Source organism: Culex quinquefasciatus, chromosome 3 (genome assembly GCF_015732765.1).
Source record: "Culex quinquefasciatus strain JHB chromosome 3, VPISU_Cqui_1.0_pri_paternal, whole genome shotgun sequence".
Lineage (NCBI taxonomy): Eukaryota > Metazoa > Arthropoda > Insecta > Diptera > Culicidae > Culex > Culex quinquefasciatus.
In genome coordinates, this window is record NC_051863.1 from 184,728,711 (window position 1) to 184,752,521 (window position 23,811).

The 23,811-nt window shown below is 40.5% G+C and overlaps 2 protein-coding genes across 2 annotated transcripts in view; one reads left to right on the top strand and one right to left on the bottom strand.

The window, feature by feature from the left end:
- The first annotated feature begins 10 nt into the window (after window positions 1-10).
- On the top strand, window positions 11-855 carry LOC6046569 (cell wall integrity and stress response component 3). Its single transcript, XM_001863711.2, has 2 exons — window positions 11-110; window positions 171-855. Exons 1-2 carry the CDS (start codon window positions 90-92, stop codon window positions 789-791), a joined length of 642 nt encoding a protein of 213 aa, XP_001863746.2. The 5' UTR covers window positions 11-89; the 3' UTR covers window positions 792-855.
- Window positions 856-1,948: 1,093 nt separating this feature from the next.
- LOC6046570 (putative uncharacterized protein DDB_G0277255) overlaps window positions 1,949-23,811 on the bottom strand; it is a 114,703-nt gene continuing 92,840 nt past the window's right edge. Inside the window, exons 4-9 of the mRNA XM_038262857.1 lie at window positions 15,562-15,757; window positions 5,008-5,152; window positions 4,832-4,945; window positions 4,282-4,769; window positions 4,043-4,215; window positions 1,949-3,979 (exon numbers count right to left, since the gene is read on the bottom strand). Of these exons, the coding sequence (XP_038118785.1) occupies window positions 2,339-3,979; window positions 4,043-4,215; window positions 4,282-4,769; window positions 4,832-4,945; window positions 5,008-5,152; window positions 15,562-15,757 (2,757 nt within the window). The 3' untranslated portion in view covers window positions 1,949-2,338. The remainder of the gene's footprint in view (window positions 3,980-4,042; window positions 4,216-4,281; window positions 4,770-4,831; window positions 4,946-5,007; window positions 5,153-15,561; window positions 15,758-23,811) is intronic.

Genomic DNA, 23,811 nt, shown 5'->3' on the forward strand with positions numbered 1-23,811 from the left:
GGCCGCGGACTCCGTGTCTGGCCAGTACGTGGCCATCAGCGATCCCGTGTTGTTCTGCTTTTGGCGTGCTCAGCTTTTTGAACTTCAACATGTTTCGATTTTGTCTGTTGGTAAGCGTTACATGTGTGAAATTCCTAGTCCTTGATCTAATTTCTCCCTTTTATTTGTAGATTTCGCTCCTGGCGCTGATTCGTGGCGGTCCCATCCCGAACAACCCGATCAACACCACCATCTTCAACATTGAGTCGTTCTTCGAGCACTCGCTCGGAAACCTGGCCGGTTCCTTGATATCCCACCACAAAGCGAACTCCACCGAGCACTACCAATCGGCGGACGGCAGCGTACAGGCCGAGGTCGAACCACTAAATCTGTCCCTACTCCAGGGAATCGCCTTCCACCCTAGCAATCACCAACTGATCACGGAACAAGCGACCACGCTGTTCAACAACGCCACCGAAGAAGTCGACCTGGTCAAGGTTGATCTAGCTCTGGCGACGACTAGCAGCAACAACACGCTCAAGTCGATCCCGTCGACGATCGTCAGCGGAACTACGGCTATAACTACGGAGCAAGTGACCACAACTACTTCGAGTTCTAGTACGACGACAACGACGACGGCGGCTCCCACAACCAAGAGCGTCCCAGTGGTCATCGTAACAGCGGTGACCGAGTCGGCAACCACAGCTGGTAACGTTACGACGGAAGCAGCGAAACCGTCTACGACGGATGACGTCAGCGTCAAGATTAAGGAGGTCGAAGCGGAACCGGTGATACTTTCCAGTGGGGTTTAGTTTTGGCGCTGTGATTACTTTTGGTGTAACTTATTCCAATAAAACAAATTATTGTTATTTTGTAGGTTGGGGTGCGTTTTATCTGCATAAATGTGTTTCTTGTGCTGGGTAACGACAACCAAAAAATCTAGTTTATTGTTTTATAATTTGCTTTAAGATCTTTAAACGTTTTTCAGTATCGATAAGACTAAAAGTTCTTACATTATAAAAGACGAAGAACCATCTCTCAATTACGGACGTACGAAACGCTTACCGATTGATTCATCGTTTTCGAGCATCCCTTCAATTGCATTCACGAGGTGGTCACTCGGAAAATATTGCATTTATTTCATATGTTGATCCGTAGAGCATCAAGTGCATGCACGACTTCTCTATGAATTTTATTTCAGTGTTATTCGCAGCAGTCATCGCAAACGAACGCTCTGGTAATTGTTTACAAACAAATACATTTCTTTGATTCGGGCTATATTCCGGCAACATGTTTTGGCCACATGGTACGCTAGGTTAAACTCCGAAAAGCAATCGGAACGGAAAACCAAGGAGCAGTAGAAAACGATCCGGCTGCATGAATGTTGATGTTGTGAGCGCATTCCTTGTACGACAGCGAAGCAAGCTGTGCTTTCTGCGTGTTGTTTATTGTTATTGTTTGACATTTGCCCGTGCTGTTTCTTAATAATCAAGTGAAAAAAATGTTGTGCCAAATGCCAATCATCAGCTGGAACGGGTAGCTATGAAAAGACACCGAAGTTGTAAGTAAATGTGTAAAATTGTGAACAGAGTGACGACTTTTGAAAGGCTGGTCGAAAAATACTTTGATATCGGAGCCAAATGTTGATGGATTAATAACAAGATTATAAACGACCTTTTTTTGATAAGTTTTTTTTGTCAACAGCTCTTGTCACGAAACCTTGCGATGGAAAGAGCAATCATGAACTCACAATCTTCCCAAAAAAAAAAAAAGAAAACCGTTCGATAATACCAGAGGTTTATCAAATCAACATCGAATAGAAGGTCGAACGTCTCAAAACCAAAGGAAACAACCCACAAATTTGAATAGAGACATACAATCTCATGCGACGTATTTCATTCTTACGTCCGTAATTGAAGTAGATCGGATATCAAAAAAGGAACGGTCACCAAGGAACAGAACAGCTTCGTTACGGTATTAATTTGTCTTTATTCGAATAGTGTGTGTTGTAGATATTCCTGTACAGAGCATGTGTGTTTCGTTGGTACAATGGTGTAAGTACGTGTTTAGTTTCTTTTTTTCATTGTAGAAGGTTGTTACCACAGTTGAGTAAATGTTCGATTTTTCCGTTTCGAGTAATTGTTTTACAAAGTGTTTTTAAAATCCTCCAAATGTTCGTTTCAGTTCGCTTAGGTCGTTAATATAATATAATTAATTAACAGATTCAACTATATAATAGCGTGTACGTGAATAATACTTAGCAAAGGTCGCTACATAATTACAGATAAATGTTCGTTTCGTTAAGATATTGGCACTTATACTTGGGTTTAATGTACAGTTTGTTTGGCCGCGTCGCGGCTCACACCACTCCGTAGTCCGGCTTTGTTTCCGCGCCGGTGTCCTGCTGGCCCAGCATCCGGGCGGCATCGTGCTTCAGCTTCATGATGGTTTGCTGCTTTTCCTGGTTGATGTTCAGCTCGACGAGGGTGTCGATGGAGTTGAGGCTGGCGTCCCGTCCCTGCAGGATCTTCTGGGCCGCTAGGGATGTGAAGTTGAAGCTCAGGTCCGTCAGCGAGGGGAAGTCACAGTAGATCTCGTCGATCATGGGATCGTCCTTGCTTTGGAAGGAGAAGCGGCGGTCCGAGTTGTTGGGTTTGTCGGTGTCTTTGAGCAGGATGGTGATTTTGTTGGTGGTGGTCGTTTCTTGGAGTTGGTTCGCCAGGTTGGGTTCGCTGGAGACGGACAGGCTCTTCTTCATTACGATGAGGCCGCTGATCTTTTCCGGAGAGGACGGGTTGTTGTTGTGGGGGGTTGGGTTGGAGTTGAGCTTTTTGATTTCGGAGTTGGATCGACGCAGGTTTGATTGGTGGTCGTGCTCGGGCAGGAAGTCCTTGTCCGTGGCTAGGTCCCCGCAGATGTTCTTGGCGTCGTGCTGGATGTTCTTGAGGACGTTTTTGTAGAAAAAATTGGCCGGTTGTACTGGAGGCGTCGATGGCAACGTTTTGCTGTTGTTCATGGGAGTGTTTTCCTGGTTGGCTTGGATGTTTTTGTTGTAGCGGTTGAGCTCGTGCAGGTCTGGGGGTCCGGAATCGGCGTGGAGTTTAAAGTTTAGCAGGGTTTCGTTGAGCGCCGATAGCTGATCGTGCCGGGGCCCGTCCTGGCCGTTCGAGGACGGCAGGTCGGTGTCTAACTTTAAAATGCCGTTATTCGTAATGGCTTCATTACAAAGTGCATTTGAGTTCTTAACAAGATGGTTGCTACTACTATTGCTATGGTTGTTATTTGTGCTAGTGTTGATGGCCTGTTTATTGTACCCGAAGGTGGTTTCAAACCCCTTGTATTGGTTGTGGTTATTGTTGGTCTTGGACGATCCGCTGCTTCCGCTGCTCGTGGTGGTCGTCACCGCTGGAGCTGGCGGTGGCCGATCCTTCGATCCCGAACCCGCACTCACGTACGAAGGCTTCATGTCGTTCGCGATGAAGTAGCTCGACGTCGTCGACTGCTGCTGGATCGTCGTGGTCACCGTCGCAGCTGACACGTGCGACTCCAGACTCGAGTGCGTGCTCGTCCGCGTGGAAGACAACTTTTCACTGTCGAAACTGGACGGCCCCGACGTGATGTACGTCATCTTGCCGCTATCGATGCTGGACGGACCACTGCCGACTCGACTGCCCGACGACTGCTTGCCGCTCTCGATCTTGTGCTGGCTGTTGCTGTGCAGCTTCTCCGACGACGACAGCTGCTGCTTGCTGCGGGACACCTTGTAGTAGCCGGAACTCGCCGGCGTCGAGTGGATCGAGCGTGGCAAACTGCCGCAGTAGTACGAGGGTGACTTGCCCCGGCGAACCGGCGAACAGTCCCGCGACGAGATGAAGAACGTCGACTCGCTGGACAGGTTTCGCCGGTGGTGGCGCCGTCGCGGGAGGGACAGCGATCGCTGGCTCACGTCCGAGCTGTCGTAGAATGTCGAGTTTGTCAGGCGGGACTTGATCGGCATGTCCTAGGGGAAGATCGAAAGAGTTAGAAAGTTGTACAAACGAGACTTGCTGTGGGGTTGCCTTACCAGATAGTCCATGGTTTGGGTACCGACGCTGTGCAGATGGGTCGTCTTGGAGTTGAACCACTCGGGCGGTGGAAACTGCGCCGAGTACGTCTCGATCTGTTTCGTTTTACTCTTCGATCGGGTGCTTCGCCGGAAGATCCTCGACAGCAGCGATTGGGAAGACGCTTGTTTTTCTGAAACGTTAGAAACAGACGCATGAGAATGGGAAACCACGCTGAACAGATCACGCAATCACGTACTCGTATCACAATTGGACTGATTCTCCGAGCTCGACGAGCTCCCCGCTGCTGCGCTCGTATCCTTCGATATGGTCTGGGCGTAGTTCTTCGAAAGGCTCCGCGTCGACGCCGATCGTTGCAGTCGCTTGGACGACCCGAAGATCCGCAAGCTGTGCCTTCGCTCCAGCGTCTTATGGCTGCCGGCCAACGATGCGCTGCGCTGTTTGCTGCTGCTCCCACCACTGATCCCGCCTCCGCTGCCGGTTCTCGCGTACAGGATCTTGTCGTTCGGATTGCCGCCGCAGATCACGTCCGCCAGGTTCGTCTGGATGCACTGGTGTGTCAGGTCGCCGTCCCGCTCCGTCGAGATCTCGCCGTACAGCGAACGCAACGCCTCGTGGCTGCTCATCAGCATCGTCTTGGACTCCTTCTGGGGCGGATGGGTGGATTCGTCGCTCGCACTTGCAAAGCTGTTGTACTCGTTCGGTTTCGACTTGCTACGTCGTTTTCTGGAGAAGAATGAATTGTTAAAAAAATGGAGTCTGTACGACCTGTAACGCAGAAGTCTTACTCGGGCGTGACGATGAAGTAACCCTTGGATGTTTGGTAGATCTTGATCTCTTGCATCAGCTGTACAAGCGTGTCGTAAATCACCTCCACCGAAGGTTGCTGCATGTGCGTGAATCTGAAAAAATGTTCAAAAAATCAGAAAAGAATTCACGAAAAGCTCTCGTATCAGCTACTCACCTGCTCCGCAGTCGCGTCCGGATGTGCTCGACCGTCGCCGACTGGCCCTGGGACGTGAGCTCCATGATGACGTCGCAGAGGGCCTCGGTGAGGGGCGTGAACTGCGTCTGCACGATCGGCGTCACGATGCAGTCGTCAATGTCACCTGGCGGGAGTCGACGACCAAGATTCAAATTGGAGAAGAAGAACAAGTAAAAGTGATAGTTGATTAATTGCGCGTTTAATTGTTGGGGGCTCGTTAAGTCTCTCTGCGCGCGCGTTGTTTGTGTGATCGGAAAACGATTAAAAGTGGCAGCGCTGGTGCTCGATCGAGCATGTCTCACTTCTTTGGTTTAGGTCGGTTGTGTCACTCGCAGATAGACGCTGGCACGGTGATTGTTTGTTTTTTCTCCCCTATTTGCTTTCGTCTTGGCTAGTTCAAGTCACTAACCATCAGTCGGGAACATTTATTACGACTCAATTTGTTTGGATCTAGTTAAGTGTGAATTAGGTAAGCCTGGTTTAGAGTCTGTTGGGCAGAGCTGTATTGGGGGCTTGATACTTGCAAGGGGTTATGGTAATTTGAAGACGACAAAGTTTCCGCACGTTGAGATTTTATCAAAATAGAAATCAGGCCTCTTTCAGGGTACCCGGAACAGGTTCCGGAGTGGCCAGACAAGGTCCAATTGGCTTTTTGCTGGTTCCAGGCTTGTAATTCCATGAAGTTTGATATGTCGCACGGTAGGTTTTTACCAAAATAGCATTCTGGCCACTTCCAGGGTATCTGGAACCGGTTCCAGAGTAGCCAGATATGATCCAAACGGCATGCAACCTGTTCCGGAGCGTATGACTCGTATTTTTAGAGATTATATATAGTTTATCATGCATTATTCCATGGCTCAATCTAATAAAACTTATGAGAGCCGGTTTGCCGGAAAATGTGTTCCTTTGGAATCGATTCCCTGGAACCAAAGTGGCCAAATCGGGTCCGCATAGCACAGGTGCCTTTCTAGACATCCATACCTTTCATTTGTATCCAAAAGAACGAAAATCGAAATAGAAATAGAACGAAATAGACCCCTCAACACCTTTAACATAAGTTTTTTGGTAGCGCCCTTTCTAGGTGGCGCTGGAGGTTGCTTCCGGTTGCAAAATGTTTATTTCACAAAGTTAGGAAAAGTCAGAAAGTTTCAAGTATGTAAGTTAGAATGAATAAAAGTTACAGCTCATTTTTAAGCCGTCAGGGTCATATAGACCCTAACACCTTAGGACAGAGGTGACCAAAGTATGGCCCGCGGGCCAAACGTGGCCCGCGAGGTGATATTTTGTGGCCTGCGGACCCATTTTGAATGATCCTGTAAAAAGGCCCGTTGACCACTCCAAAATTAAGGTTTATTTTAAACTTTTATTTACTTGTTAATAAAAAAAAACTTATTATTTATCAATATTTTGATCCCAACTTTAGGATACAAATACTGTGTTCAAAATATTTTATAATTAATACAATTGCATACGTTTCAATGTGAGTGAAACTAGTAAATATCGTCAAAATTTTCATTAAACATTTTTAGAAATATTAGGGTTCATGCCTCGGGTGAGTGCCAGACACACAACCAAGGCGACGAACCGAGAGTGTCGTGGTGCACTGGTACGTTGAACCAAAATACCCTCGGCTCGAGAGAGTCGGGTACGGGTGTAAACCGAACAAAGCAGGCGCAAAGCAAACCCGAGGGACAAGTGAACCGCGTGTACCGCACGGTGCAGGGAAGCTTGCATTTTACAAAGCTTTCGTCAATCAACCCACCCCTCCAACATTATAAAAAAATTGGCTCAAAAACAAGGAGCAAAAATATATTTTCAAAAAACTTCAAAAAAAAAAAATGTAGGTGCAATCAGCTGAAATTTATTAAATATGCATTCCATTGCACTAAGAATCAGTTGAGTTTATAAAAAAAATGAATTTTAGTGAATTTTCGATGAAATAAATAAATGTTTGTCGCTAAAATGTTTTTTTCTTGTCGAATCTTTTTCATTTTTTGAAAATAATGATTGCAGTTTAACTAGGGTAGAGGACCCAGAAATCGCCCACTTTATAGTGGCAATCTAGGAAATTTGATGAGAATTTGATGACAATTTATGGTTTTTGGTTCTATTTTTTGTAGAACGTTGACAAACTATTTGATTTTAAGTTTCCACAAGGTTTTTATCATTTACGTGTTCATTTTTTATAAAATTTTGCGTTTTAATAAAGTGCTCTGAAAGGCCTATTTTCGCCCCCCTAAATCCAATTTTCGCCCACGACAAAAATCAAGAAATCAAATGAAATTATGACTCAAAGCTAAGCAAATATGGTCTCCTATTGATACACAACATGTTCCCGAAGCTAAAATTCATTGATGTGCACATATTTTGTCGTACATATTATAAATTGTGGTTCAAAAAATCCTAGGAGTTTTTTTTAAATATCCTGCTAATTTTGAGATTCTTTGTCTATTATAACTAGAACCAAAACATGTTCTCACTCTCTCTAAAAAAATATGACTGAATCAAAATTTGTGATAGAACTCATGTTTCCCTGTTCACCCAAGATATGGGCACACAGTTACAATTAGTTCCATGTTGTTGTTGATTTTGTTTGGGGAGCTTTAACCCTATGGGTCATTTGCTCCCGAATTGACTCAATATAAAACATCGAGTACCTCTTAATAAAAATATTAAAGCACATGTGTAACTACTTCTCCATCCTCTGCTTAATTTGTTCTCCTATGTACCAATAAACTTAAACAACATTTGAACCAAAATTCCTTATGAATGAAAGTAATTAAAATAATTTTTTAACCTTTAAAAATAATCTAGAATGTTCCAAATATATTTTCAAGCACATTTCGCTGCGATTGGGGGGAGGTGTCCACGTGCTTCCATCCCGCCAGTTCATATGTATAGCCTTAGTGTTGTGTTCACTGTATTTGATATTTTGTGAACCACAAAAAAAGCTTAAAACATTTTCTAACATTTTTTTCCATTGAAATGTTGAAATTCTGGCTCTCAACGATTTTTCATTAGCCACAGTTAATTTATAGATAAAAATATGCTTTTAGATGAATTGTTCAACATGTAATGTCACCATTTTCGAAATATAAAAACAAAACATTGTCTTTTTTTTTTGAAAACACAAGTACATTCAGCTTAAAACTTTTTTTCAAATACCTCAAACAATAAAATCAACGATACCAATAGAAAACCGATATTTTGTGGTTTCTATTGTTTTGAATTTAAATTTAATTAATATAGCAAATTAAATCTTTTAAATTAAAATAATGTAATATTTTTTTTTCAATAGCCTTTTTTTAATTTGGCAAGCTCATTTGAGCTTCAAAATTGGCCCGGCCTCCAAAAACTTTGAGCACCGCTGATTTACTTCCTCATCCGAGGGATGGCGTGATCAGACAAATCTCGTCTCAAAATTTGCCACCGGAACCGTGTCTGGGATCGAACCCAGGCCGACTGGGTGAGAGGCAATCACGCTTACCCCTACAGCACGGTCCCGGCACAAAAAAAAAAATACTTATGTTAATATTAAAAAATGGTTTTGACTCCTTGATGCGATATTTCCATCGAACATTTATTTCAACCGATCAAAAATCAGCAGAGGAGAACGTTTTTTCGTGTTTTTAGGTGAAAGACAACAAACCTGTTCATTATTAAGCCCTGATTGACTTTTATTTCGCCATACTTAAATTACCCAACAACTCGTCGCCATCGTGCTAACTTGTCGTACGTGCATTTTGGGCCAAATTGAGTTAAGAACGCCATTTTGTGCAGCTCACAATGCCTCACCTTTTGACCTTCACAGATCCCCAAAATTCGATTTCAATCCTGAGATATTCAACAAAAACCGAAAAAACTCCGTGCATTTTTGTCACTTTACATATGAAAGTAGTTTCAATCTTGTCGTGCTATCTTGTCACTCCATGAAAATTGATGTAAGTGCGACAAAAGGCCAAAGGGATTTCAGGCCAGGAAAGTCAGGATGCGTTTGTCACACGTACAAGCTAGACTACCGTAAACATTTGTAATTATAACTCGGGACTCCAATAACCAACTTCAACCAAACTTTGGGACAATGCACAGAATGGTGAGCCAAACAAAACCTGTTTGTTATTGTTTACATTGCGTGCTTGATCAACTGAGAAACATCGTGCTGAAGCGGCTTCCCCGGAAGGCGCACATCTTCATCGCCAAGATCTTCTCCACCTGTGTCCGACTCGGATACTTCCCAGCCGCGTGGAAGCATGCGGTGGTGATAGGCATTCCGAAGCCAAACAAGGACGTCACTAACCCCTCGAACTATCGGCCAATCAGCCTGCTGCCAACCCTCAGCAAACTCCTGGAGCGGGTAATTCTGGTGCGCATCGACCAACACTTGGAGAACACGCGGGTTATTCCGGACACCCAGTTCGGATTCAAGCGAGGGCACTCCACCAATCATCAGCTCGTTCGGCTCGTGAAGGAGGTGCGCGCGAACTTCGCGCGGCGCAAGTCAGCCGGCATGGTGCTCTTGGACGTCGAGAAAGCGTACGACTCAGTGTGGCAAGAAGCAATCCTGCACAAAATGTATCTCGCCAACTTTTCGCTGTACATCCTGAAAATCGTCCGCTCGTTCCTGCAAAACCGATCGTACCACGTTGTGGTAAACGGACATGTGTCGGACCGGCACGAAGTTCTCTTCGGCGTCCCGCAAGGTGCCGTCCTTAGTCCCACGCTCTACAACATATTCACGGCGGACTTGACAATGATCCATGGCGTCAGCTACTTCCTTTTTGCCGACGACACGGGATTCCTCGCGTCAGACTCCGACCCAACCATCGTCGTGACCAAGCTGCAAGCCGCCCAAAACGCCATCGAACGCTACCAGAAGAAGTGGAAGATAACGACAAATGCCGAGAAGTCGCAAGCGATCTTCTTCACACGCAAGCGAAGCCCACGCTACCTTCCCCGCAGGGAGGTTTCAGTGTGGGGTAGCCATGTGCCATGGTCGGAGGACGTCAATTACCTGGGGGCCGCCCTGGACAAGAAACTGACGTTCGCGAAGCACATCAAGAACGCCACGACCAAGTGCGACAAGATCACCAGGATGCTCTACCCGCTTGTGAAACGACGTTCCTACTTGGACCGCAACTCGAAACTGCTGCTCTACAAGACGGTGCTCAAACCGGCGATGACGTATGCATACCCGGCGTGGCACGATTGCGCTGCTTCACATCGGAAGAAACTGCAAGTGAAGCAGAACCGGCTGCTGAAGATGGTGTTAAACCTGGATCCCTTCCACCCGACTGACGACGTCCACAGGATGGCGAAGATGGAGCTGATTGACGATTGGCTTCTACGAGTGCTTCCAAAGTTTTGGATGGGGTGTGCCACATCAGCTAACCCTCTGCTGCAGCGGATGTCCCCTTGATGTGATATTAGAATAAGAAATACCTCCTTTCCTCTAACTATCCCCTATCTATTAGCAATTTCGAAGGTTATTTTGTAATTTTTTTCCTTCCCCTGCTCAATTTTTCTCCCGTGTACCAGTAAACTCTAAACACTGTTTGAATTAGTCAGCTGTTGAAAGGTACCCCATATCTCAGCTTAGGATAATTACTGCACTGATGTTGCAGTGGCGGGTGCGACAAGATAGTACGACGACGTCGAACTGATCTACTTTCGTTAGGTAACGTTGATTTTAAAACAATTATCGCCGACAGTTTAGCCCAGGCGTAATCGCGTTCGAAAACCTCTCATTATCAAGTTACCACCGAGCCTTCTCTTCTCAACAAGTCAAGCCTAGTCTCTTCCTTGGCCTGATGAAAAACCTCGAGCCTCGAGAGCTGTGGCAGGCGCAACAGCTGGCCCCTCTCAAACCCACCTGAAGCAGAGGGAGGGGGGGGGGGGACAGATCTTAACCCGTCCTAAACAGTTCGCGCCCGAGACGCGCGCGTGAGAGGTGAATTAATGCTAGACACACCAATTAGCATAAAGCCTTTGCGGAAGTTCACGCTCAAGTCTGCGGCCACTTTGGAGATTGAAACATCAACCAACAACCCCGGAAAGTGCACCAATTTATAACAGCGCTGTGGAAAATTTGAATATTGACTTTCGAATTTCACCAGCGGTGATACGGATTGCTCGTCAGCGGGAGGTTGAAGCAGGTTCCACGGTGGCGTTGAAAACAAAAAAAGAGAGATTAAATGTGCGTTGAAATGGCCCCCAAGGGCGAGTTGGTTCTTTTCAGTGCTCTGCTGCTGTTGACGCGGCATTATTTATGGAAATTATTTTCCGACTAATGATAACATAATTCAACGAGGGGAAATTGTGTGCTTCGACTGGACATGAAATATGGATGCTGGTATTGCAGGTGGCAGTCTTCTCACCCATGGGGTAGTGAGGTGGTTAGGTTTACGTGGCTTTTTACATTAATTTTGACATTGGCAATGAAATTTAATTTAGGGATTTATAATTCAAAAGGCAGTCCAAGCATGTCATGTGTTGCCATAAATCATTGATGTAAACATTTCGATAAGATTTTGTCTGGGCGTTATAAATTAAAAATGCTGGTAGATTGTTTCTGATGAATCTGAATTCAAGTTAAAATTGCAATGTTGATTTATGCATAGAGCCTGCCAGCAATAAATGAAAACAAACCTGATTTAAAAAATATGAATATTTTTAGAAGCACGTTATTTATAAAAAGTTAATTATTTAAATTTACTTAAAATATTTAGGAGAAAGTGCTCCGTTCACAGAATCTGTCTCTGCGGTTAATGCAACGCAGTAGGCCTGGCCGCTTTAATTTATGCAATACATCTTCGGGGTTACTCAAGTGTATTGACAAGAAAGAACTTGGGGCGTAATCTAACCCCAACTTCTTCCAGGATGCTTTCTTCGGACTGGCTGCGCTTGTGTTCGATTAGATTAGATTAGATTAGGAGAAAGTTATTCAACTTAACAAATTGTTCCATTGTTCCACTGAACCTTAATTCACTTTATTTGAGCAACTCTCTACGAAATCGGCCGATTTTGACCATTTTTATTTTTTGTATTTTTTATTTGACTCAAACTTTGTGGAGGCCTTCCCTATGACCAAATAAGCTATTTTGCGTCATTGGTTCACCCATACAAGTCTCCATACAATTTTGGCTGCTGTCCATACAAAAATGGTTTGTAAATATTCAAACAGCTGTAACTTTTGAGTGAATTTTCTGATCAATTTGGTGTCTTCGGCAAAGTTGTAGGTATTGTTGAGGACTTTTGAGAAAAAAATAGGTACACGGGAAAAAATTGCAGATTTTTTAATCAACTTTTTTTTTACTAAAACTCAATTTCCCAAAATACGTATTTTTTGATTTTCGAGATTTTTTGATATGTTTTAGGGGACAACAATCCGCAACTTTTGAGCCATAGAGAAACATGGTCAAAAAATCTGCCGCCGAGTTATAAATTTTTGAAAAATTAGTGATTTTTGGAAAAAATTGAAACCTTCATGCTAAAACAAGTTTGACATTACTTTTTAATGCAAAATTGAATTTGCAATCGAAAAGTACTTTACAGATTTTTTGATAAAGGGCTCCTTTTTTAAGATATAGCCACCGAAAGTTTGATTTTAGCGAAATATTTGCAGTTTTTCAATTTTTAAAAATTGTGACCATGAGTGACCATTTCTAAATTTTTTTTTTGAAAGGTTCAGAAAATTTGCTATAAAATTGTCTAAGAGACATTGCAGATTGGACCTCGGGTTGCTGAGATAGAGCCGCTTTAAGAAAAAGAAACACGAAAATTGAAGTTTTCTAAATCTCACCAAAACAACCCACCTTTTTCTAATGACGATATCTCAGCAATTAATGGTCCGATTTTCAATGTTAATATATGAAACATTCGTGAAATTTTTCGATCTTTTCGAAAAAAATATTTTGAAATTTTTTAAATTAAGACTTACATTTTAAAAGGGCCAAATATTGAATATTACGCCCATTTAAAATGCTAGTCTTGATTTAAAAATTTTCAAAATATTTTTTTCGAAGAGATCGGAAAATTTCACGAATGTTTCATTTATTAACATTGAAAATCGGACCATTAATTGCTGAGATATCGTCATTAGAAAATGGTGGGCTGATTGGGTGAGACTTAGAAAACTTCAATTTTCGTGTTTCTTTTTCTTTAAGCCGCTGTATTTCAGCAACCAGAGGTCCAATCTTCAATGTCTCTTAGAAAATTTTATAGCAAATTTTCTGAACTTAAAAAAAAAAATTTAGAAATGGTCACTCATGGTCACAATTTTTAAAAATTGAAAAACTGCAAATATTTCGCTAAAATCAAACTTTCGGTGGCTATATCTTGAAAACGGAGCCCTTTATCAAAAAATCTGTAAAGTACTTTTCGATTGCAAATTCAATTTTGCATTAAAAAATAATGTCAAACTTGTTTTTGCATGAAACTTCGATTTTTCTAAAAATCACTATTTTTTCAAAAATTTATAACTCGGCGGCAGATTTTTTGACCATGTTTCTCTATGGCTCAAAAGTTGCGGATTTTTGTCCCCTAAAACATATCAAAAAATCTCGAAAATCAAAAAATACGTATTTTGGGAAATTGAGTTTTAGTGAAAAAAAAGTTGATTAAAAAATCTGCAATTTTTTTTCCGTGTACCTATTTTTTTCCTCAAAAGTCCTCAACAATACCTACAACTTTGCCGAAGACACCAAATTGATCAGAAAATTCACTCAAAAGTTGCTGCTGTTTGAATATTTACATACCATTTTTGTATGGACAGCAGCCAAAATTGTATGGAGACTTGTATGGATGAACCAATCACACAAAATAGTTTATTTGGTCATAGGGAAGGCCCCCACAAAGATTGAGCCAAATAAAAAAATACAAATAAAATCCATTTCCGGTTTTTGTAGAGAATTGCTCATTATTGAAAATTGTTTGAAAAAAGACTTTTTGCATTAATTTATTGAATGAACTGCTCATGTTAGAAATAATGTTAAAATTCACAAAAATGGTACAGAAAATCAATTTGATTCAAAGAAAGAATATAAATTAGGCAATGCTGAATTTCAGACAATTTCTCATGAAAATATAAAACAGAACTTACTTGATAGAATGAACGAAAAAATCAAAACACTTAAACACTAGATCTTTCATCCACTTTCGACCATTTCTGAAAGTATTTGGCTTTTTCTTCCACTACCTATCATTACCTTTTGCCTTTTTTGTTTTTTTTTTCATGTATTTTTAGCCACTTTTTAAGTTTTTTGCTTGTCTCTATTATGCAGTGATACCACTATCATTTAAATTGCATAAAAAGCTGTCTGGGAGAAAACAAAAATTACTGCATACTTAATTTTAAATAAAGTATGAAAATGTTAGTAGAAAATTTCTATTTTTTAAAGCATTTGGCAAAGTCACATAAATCAAGTAAAATTTCCAACCTCTAAAATTTTCTTAAATTTAAGGAGTTCTTCTTTCTAATGCTTTTAAAAGATCCAAAATTGATTGAAAAATGATTTTGGCTATTTTTTAGATTGAAATCAACCTAGAGGCAGGGTTGGGCTTTAGAGGGTTTCAAATGTAAGCAATTTCTGTTTTTTTTCCAGAAAACATGTTTCTGTAGAAAAAATCCAATAAACCTAATCTCTGCGTACAAGCAACACAATCAAAATCATAAGTGCTCGCTTTCTCCTGAAAATGTCCTCCGGAAATCGATTTCACTTCTTTTCTCTTGTTTTTAAATAAATAGCAGTCACGTGTCCGCAATGACCGTACGTTATTAGAAGAAGATTATAAAACCATAAAACTGAACAACACACGACAAGGGAGCAGGCATCTCTACTTTTTTGTTGTTGTTGTTTCGATGTGGCGTCGAATCTCGCCATAGCCGCCGGCCAAAACATAAATATCCATGCTAAAAGCCACACCTTCTCCCTCTTTTTTTTTCTTCTTTTTTTTCTGCCAGTTGCTATCGTGTTCAGCATAATGGACATGGATGGTGGTTGGTGCAGCAGCATCAGTATGGTCCCTTTGGGATATTTGCGAAAATGGTTTGATTTCCGGCGCGGACTCTCTGACCTCTCTCCCTCCTCTCGCGAGGAGGTTTTGACCGAAAACAATGCCCCCGATTGTGGGTGAGGTGAATGCCGGTTGTTTTTATCGTGTGCAGAGAAAAGAATTTTATTATCTTTTTGAATCTGATGGTGGTTTGTAATATTTTAATTTTGTACAAATTTGATGTCTAAAGTTGGGTTTAAAATTTGTAGGAAAAAATTCTTATGATTTATCAGACCGATTATTTTTTTCATGAATTTTGATAATGAACATTAAATTATTTTAAAATCTGCAATTACGACAAAGTTCTTATTTTGTTTTACCTGAATTAAAAATTGTGCACAAAAACTAAAAATTCGTGAATATAATAATAAGTTTTCACCCTGGTACTGTCCGTAACCTACCGTCGTTCGTCTGCATAGTTACCGGTTTAGATGGTCATTTTGGGCGAGAGGGGAACTGGTCACTCGGGGGACCGGGACTTACCGACGGAGCAGATCAGATAGGTGGCCGGCGGTTTGAGGACGCTGCGCGCGTACGCACTCCGGATGATCTCGAGGGCGCACGGTTCGGCCGTTATCAGCAGCATCCCGGGCGAGATGTGGCCAAGGTAGCGCAGTACCTTGGTGGCGGCCGCCAGCGGGGCATTCCACCAGCACTGCAGGTTCGCCGAGAGGAAGTTCTGTGAGGGGAGAGGGGAGTTATGAATGGTGGTTATTTTTCTTATTGTTGAATGTTGTGTAAGTAAAATTTAACCTTGTGGTGCATGTAAATATAAAATAGGGGGGAAAGAATGAAGAATGATGTAATACCGGGATCGAGACAGGACGGACGGACGTGATTTGCATTACTAATCAGATGTGCGAATGCGAATAGAAGTTATAGCAATTTTACAGGGTTTCTTAGGATAAGTAAAATGGTTTTGGTTGTTGGTTGTTGGTTGTTGGTTGTTGGTTGTTGGTTGTTGGTTGTTGGTTGTTGGTTGTTGGTTGTTGGTTGTTGGTTGTTGGTTGTTGGTTGTTGGTTGTTGGTTGTTGGTTGTTGGTTGTTGGTTGTTGGTTGTTGGTTGTTATTTGTTGGTTGTTGGTTGTTATTTGTTGGTTGTTGGTTGTTGGTTGTTGGTTGTTGGTTGTTGGTTGTTGGTTGTTGGTTGTTGGTTGTTGGTTGTTGGTTGTTGGTTGTTGGTTGTTGGTTGTTGGTTGTTGGTTGTTGGTTGTTGGTTGTTGGTTGTTGGTTTTGGTTTTGGTTTTGATTTTGATTTTGGTTTTGGTTTTGGTTTTGGTTTTGGTTATGTTTATGTTTATGTTTATGTTTATGCTTATGTTTATGTTTAATCTTTTTTTTTTGATGAAAAGTGTTGAGAAGCCCTGCGCTAAGAACATGTGTGCGTTGGCATTTCCGCATTGTACTGTTTGCGCATTTTCTACACAATGGTTCTATCTCGCTTGAGCGTCAACAAATAGCTATGTTTACCCTTCACTACAGAACACCTTACCCTTTACTTCTGCGAATTCTGTATTCCAACATAGGAAAATTTCTGGCATATGTCTTGGACAGCAAATGAAATGAAATGTTATCGAGTCGTGCGTTGGCTCTTCCTTGCAGAATTTGCGTGGAGGGTGCTCATTTTGGCTTTTTCTGCACAATGTTGTTGAAGGGATGAAATTAAATACGACGCACCCTTTCGGTTTAATTTTGTGGTACTTTTGTTTCGATTGTAGAAAGGGATGGACAACTGTTTAATGAATTATCTGTTCACAAGAGTAATGCACAAGGGCGTCGTATTTCATGACTTTTGACTAGCACAACTAGCTCGAATAAAAACAGAACAAAATTAATCTTCATATCCCTATCCTAAAACCCCTCTTCACGCTTTCTGATTTGCAAAACATTCAAACCCACTTTGGTCTTATCCCCAAATGTCTCGGCAAGGGACTACCGCAATCAATCAAAAAAGTCACCACTTGTCACTTGGTCACTTTGCAATCATTTCAGCTCTTTTTTTTGGAGACGAAATTGGCTTCCGGAACTAACTTTTCCTTCTTGTTTCCTTTTCTGCATTTCCTTTCCCCACTCAAACCCCATTTTTTTTTTGGAAATCTGTCTCGAAATCACCGAGAACTGCTGACTGTGACTTGTTGGCCAAAACGGCTAATGGACGACTGGGTCTGTAAGAGCAACCTTACCAGCGTGAGTATTAGGCCGGTTTTAGCGTTTTGTAACGCGTGTTAGTAACTTTGCTCCCACACCGGTCGTTGCTAAATGGGTTGCTAAACTAAAACGTAACGCGTCGGTTGGGAGCGAGTTACCAAATCTAGCAACGCGCTAGCAACGCAACTAAAACTTGGAACTGTCAAAGTTCAAAACAAAGTTTGTTCAGTTTTTATGTTCGAATGTTGTTTATGTGTTTTTTTTCGTCTTTTGTCGGTCGAAGTGACCAAACCGCGCAAAAATTAAGAAGGAGTTGGATTGCGGCAATATAAAATCCGGTAAGTATCGTGAAAATGGCCTGGATTCCGGGTTTACTGGCCACGGAACCGGCTACTGAAGGATTGACTGTTCATGAGAATGGTTTTCCCAGTTTTCTGAAAACAGCATCCTTCCTCTAGCGCAGGGAACTCCTTCCGGATGATCACGGAGCTGGCAAAAAAATCCGGCAGCATTATCTCATGCGCAGGGAACTCCTTCCGGATGATGTTTGCTGGTTTCGTAACCATCCGGAACGAGTTCCCTGTGCAAGAGGGAGGATGCTGTTTGGACTTCCGATAGTCAGAGCCGGCAAAAACATCCGGAAGGAGTTCCTCTACATCAGGGAGGATGCTTCTTTTTTTTTTGCTGGTTCCCTCATAAGGTATTGGGGTCCGTCGACTCCAAACTTTAAAAAATCGTCATAAATCCAGTTTTTGACCGATTCCGGTTCTTTTGGTCACAAATGAAAGCTTAGGACGTCCCCTTTTCAAAACCGACATGGAAAACCGGATTTGGACACCGGTGGCCACGGGAATCGGCTACAACCAATAAAAGACCTTTTGAGACCCCAACTTTGACGACCTGTATCTCCGGTAAATTTCAGCCAATCTGGATGCTCCGGGTTGCATTAGACAGGTATTTACCTGTACTTTGACCACAAATATTAATATCAGGGCCAGGTGACCTACCGGTTCCGGAAATCCGGAACATCCGAAAAGTTCATGTTTTAATGTTTTACACATATATGTGATACAAATACTCTCACAATGGTTGAAATTGATCCATAAAACTTACTAAAAATACAATACACGATTGCCAGAACCACTCTGGAGTGCAAGTGGCCACTTCCGGGTATCCTGGAACCGGTTCCGGGTACCCGATGAACGGCCAACTTGACTTTTTTGGTGAAAACTCATCATGTTGCACTTCAAACTCCATGAAATTGAAAGATATGTTCATCTTTGGTAATGCCGTTATTAGCTGAGCCATCCTGGCCAATCTGGAACCGGTTGCCGGTGGCCCCTTGGGGACACTTCCGAAATATGAGAGAAACCCTATCATCCGATATATCAAACTTCATAAAATTGAAAGATATGTCAATCTACGGTCATGCCGTTGTTCACTGACCCATTCTGGCCAATCTGGAACAGGTTACCGGTGGCCCCTTGGGGACCCTTCCGGAATATGAGAGAAATCCTATCATCCGACATGTCAAACTTCATGAAATTGATAGATATGACAATGTACGGTCTTGCCGTTGTTCGCTGACCCATTCTGGCCATTTTGGAACCGGTTCCCGGTGGCTCCTTGGGGATACTTCCGGAATATGAGAGAAACCCTATCATCTTACATATCAAACTTCATGAAATTGATAGATATGTAAATAAACATCGACATATCAAACTTTATGAAATTGGGTACTACAGCCCTATGTCAATTTTTATGTACAACGGTAAAAAACACGCTTAAAAACATTTCTGATCACTTTTTTCATTTTAATGCAATTTTTTTGACATGACAACATTTTTCGATGGATCAACTATGTTCCCCTTGGAACGAGCTGTCAAGTAGGAGCTGTTCTGTCAAGAAGAACCGCGAGGTAAATTTTTCAAAATTGATTTAAAAATACATTTTAAACTTTTGTTGTCGTACAAAGGGTCATTGTACTCAGAAAAATAAGCTTTATCGCTGTAAACAATAATATCAGCAATCTAAGCTTCATTTTAGGACCCAATTGAAAGATATGTCAATTTACGGTCATGCCGTTGTTCGCTGACCCATTCTGGCCATTCTGTAACCGGTTACCGGTGGCCCCTTGGGTACACTCCTGGAATATGAAAGTAACCCTACCATCCGACATATCAAACTTCATGAAATTGAAAGATTTGTCAATCTACGGTCTTGCCGATGTTCGCCGATGTGACCCATTCTTGCCAATCTGGAACAGGTTACCGGTGGCCCCTAGGGGACACTCTCGGAATATGAGAAAAATCCTATCATCTGACATATCAAACTTCATGGAATTGAAGGATGCAGGCACCTATCTAAGGGGGTGGGCTTCGGGCAAACCCCCCCCCCCCTGAATTTTTTTGGAAGACATATGGGAGAGAGGGAAGAAGAAGAAAAAAGAAGAAAATATCATGTTCAAGCCCCCCCCCCCGGACCAAAATTCTGGCTACACTTCTGGAAGGATGTGTCAATCTACGGTCATGCCATTGTACGCTTATTCATTCTGGCAATTCTGGAACTAGTTCCCGGTGGCCTCTTGGGAACACTTCCAGAGATCCTGAATTTCAACATTTCAATGAATTTTTTTTTTTGAAAATGTTTTAAGCTTCCGTATAGTTAACCTGCAATCATTATTTTCAAAAAAAGCGAAACAACATTTATTTATTTCATCGAAAATTCACTAAAATTCATATTGATTTTAATAAACCCAAACATGCTCAAATGATTTTAAATGCAAAGGAATGCATATTTAATTAATTTCAGCTGAATGCTCTTAAATTTATTTTTTTTAGGTTTTTTGAAAATATATTTTTGCTCCTGGTTTTTCGAGTCAATTTTTTAATAATGGTGGAGGGGTGGGTTGATCGACGAAAGCTTTGTAAAATATTTGCTGCAAACTTGATCCTCCGATTTCCACATTTTGTCTGCCTGAATCAGTTGATATTCAATCAGATTCGTTATCTAACTGTAATGAGTTCGAATCCCTAATGAAGTGCAATGTAAGATTGAGGGTGACTTGCAAATTAATAAAGAAAACTTTTTTGCATCTATTACAGAATTCTACCAAAGGCAAACTTGAACGTCTTTTGATATTTCTAAAAATGTTTGATGAAAGTTTTGACGACATTTACTAGTTTCACTCACATTGAAACGTGTGACATTGTTTTAATTATAAAATATTTTGAACATATTATTTGTATCCTAAAGTGGGGATCAAAATATTGATAAATCATAAGTTTTTTTACTAACAAAAAAAGATAAGCATATAAAAGCTTAAAATAAACCATAATTTTGAAAAAGTATAAAATCACTTTACAAGTGATCAACGGGCCATTTCACATGATCATTCAAAATGGGTATCTTTCAATTTCATGAAGTTTGATATGTCGGATGATAGGATTTCTCTCATATTCTGGAAGTGTCCCCAAGAGGCCACCGGTAACCGGTTCCAGAATGGCCAGAATGGGTCAGCGAACAACGGCATGACCGTAGATTGACATAACTATCAATTTCATGAAGTTTGATATGTCGGATGATAGGATTTCTCTCATATTCCGGAAGTGTCCCCAGGGGCCACCGGTAACCTGTTCCAGATTGGCCAGAATGGGTCAGTGAACAACGGCATGACCGTAGATTGACATATCTTTCAATTTCATGAAGTTTGATATGTCGGATTACAGGGTTTCTCTCAAATTCCGGAAGTGTCCCCAAGGGGCCACCTGTAACCGGTTCCAGATTGGCCAGAATGGGTCAGCAAACATCGGCATAACCGTAGATTTACATATCTTTCAATTCCATAAAGTTTAATATCCAACATGACAAGGTTTCATAAAAATAATCAAGTTGGCCATTTTTCTGGTATCCGTTTCCATGCTAACTGGCCATTTGGCCAATAAGCATCCAAAGTGGTTCTGGAAGGCGCCTTCTGTTTTTGTAGTATGTTTTATGTATCAATAAAAAAATATAATTTAAAATGGTGAAAGCTTTTATATTTTCTTCAAACAATGATTTCGAATCATTTTCATGAAACTGCCATACAGCAACCACCGGTAAGGTTGCCGGGTAGTAAATTGCTAACCCAATTTAGCAACGACCGGTGTGGGACCGGGTGACTAATCTAAAATAGAAGCGTTACGGGTTAATAAAATAGCAACAATTTCCGCAACGCACCGGTAATGATGCTCTAAAGAAGAAAGGTGAAATTTGTGCCATGTTGTTGGCGTTAAGTTAAAGCCAACAATACGCAGCAACATAGACAGACATAGACAGATCTGGCGGCTGGACACGTGGGAGGGATGAGGGACCAAATCCGATTATGTCGAGCAGCTGAGATAAGAGTTTGGGCGGAGATTTGCTGCATATAGCTTCGGTGGGTTTGACAGTTTGAGATTGTTAGGGTGTTCGGGGTTGAACTGAAGTTTTATTTAGATTAATATCTTGTTTTGTTTGCTTTTAAGGTTATGTGGACTTGAAAAAAAAAATTGAAGCAATTATTTTTTTAAAGTTAAAGTCTTTCTTCCGAAACAATGCTTTTTTAATTGCAAATATGTTAAATAGCTAATTACATTTCTAATCAAATTGAGAAATTTGTTTCTACTCAAGTTTCCTAGAATTTCGCAATTTTTTTCCCGAGATTTTTAATTTTGTTTTTTATTGTTTTTGAATTAGATTGTATTCATGCATTCCCAAGCCATCTTTCATCATATTTTTTTTATACAAGGCTCTATACAATTTAGTGGACTGGTCACACAAAATGGGAAGTTTAATATTAAAAAAAAACTTGAGAAGGAACTTTCTGATCGATTTGCTGTTTACGACAAAGTTATTAGTTATGGTTAAGACTTTTCCGAAAAAATACGAACACGGAAAACAAATTTCCGATTTTTTTGACATTTTATTATTTAAAGAAAAATTTCCAAAATACCTTTTTTTCTCTCATTTTTTATATGTGTTGGGATACTTAAAAATGCATCTTTTACGTCAGAGTCTAGGATGGAGTAATATCTGGTAACAAAGATATCATTAAAAAAATAGATTTTTTTGGTAAATATTTTCGACAAAATTGCAAAATTTGATTGAAGATGCAAAATCAAGCATTTTTTCCGAAAAATGTATTTTTTTTGCAATTGTAAAATACTTTATTAAAGGAAAAGCATTCGGTTATTGAATTGGTGATCAGACTGTTGGTTGGTGAGGTAGGGGAAATTCTCGTATGTTTAGTAGGTGAAGCACTCGCTCCTAACTCCATCCAATTTTCTGATTTTCACTATTTAAACAACTAATTTTGCAAAACTTTTGATAAAAACTTGCTTGCTCACTTCTTATTGAGCTATTTATCACTCGATTTCAGTTGAAAATGCTTTTAATTAGCTTTAATTGAATGTCAAAGTTCTGACCTGCCAACATTAGAGGCACGCTGAAATTAGATGCTGTTCCCCTACAACCTTTTGAGTCTTTTTTTTGAAAAATATTCTATTCTCGCCTAATCGGCCCTCATGTTTCAACTCAAAATAACTAAAAATCTTTTGGTTCGAATTTCAATGTTTCTTTTTAATAAAAAATATAAAATATCATGTCCAACATTTTGAAATGCCGAAAAAATTTGTTACCCCTTTCAAAAAGTTATTCATGATTCTAAAAATGCAATGTTATTTTTTGACAAGAGCAAAAAAAATCACAAAAGTTTTATTTTTATCAATGAGAATCGTTTCCGAGTTATCGCGAGTCGAAAAATGAGGGCTTATTAGATGACACTGAGAGAAACTGATTTTTTCTACAAAGTTTTAACTTTAAGCGGCCATCACTCTGCAATCCGATAAATATAGTTAAAAACAAAAATTTCAGGAAATTTTTTAAGATCTTCAAAACTATTTTTTGCAGGGGTACTTTTCCTTTAACATATATTTTCAAATTGAAAAAAATAACATTTTTCGCAAAAAAAATATCAAATCAAAATATCAATCAAATATCAATTTGAAAATATATTTTAAAGGAAAAGCACCCCTGCAAAAAATAGTTTTGAAGACCTTAAAAAATTTCCTGAAATTTTTGTTTTTAACTATATTTATCGGATTGCAGAGTGATTGCCGCTTAAAGTTAAAACTTTGTAGAAAAAATTAGTTTCTCTCAGTGTCATCATTTTTCGACTCACGATAACTCGGAAACGATTCTCATTGATAAAAATAAAACTTTTGTGAATTTTTTTGCTCTTGTCAAAAAATAACATTGCATTTTTAGAATCATGAATAACTTTTTGAAAGGGGTAACACATTTTTTCGGCATTTCAAAATGATGGACTTGATTTTTTATATTTTTTAATTAAAAAGAAACATGAAAAAATGCACTTAATAAAAAAAAGTTCATTCATTTCCGATTGAAAATTTAATTTTGCATCTTAAAACGAATTTGATTTTTTTTTACGATGTGTCCGACTTTTTTGCAAAAAATGTTTTTTCTAATAATCATATTTTTAGTACCAGATTTTGCACCACCTAGCACAGAAGATGTCTTTATTAGTCCCCCAAAACATGAAAAATA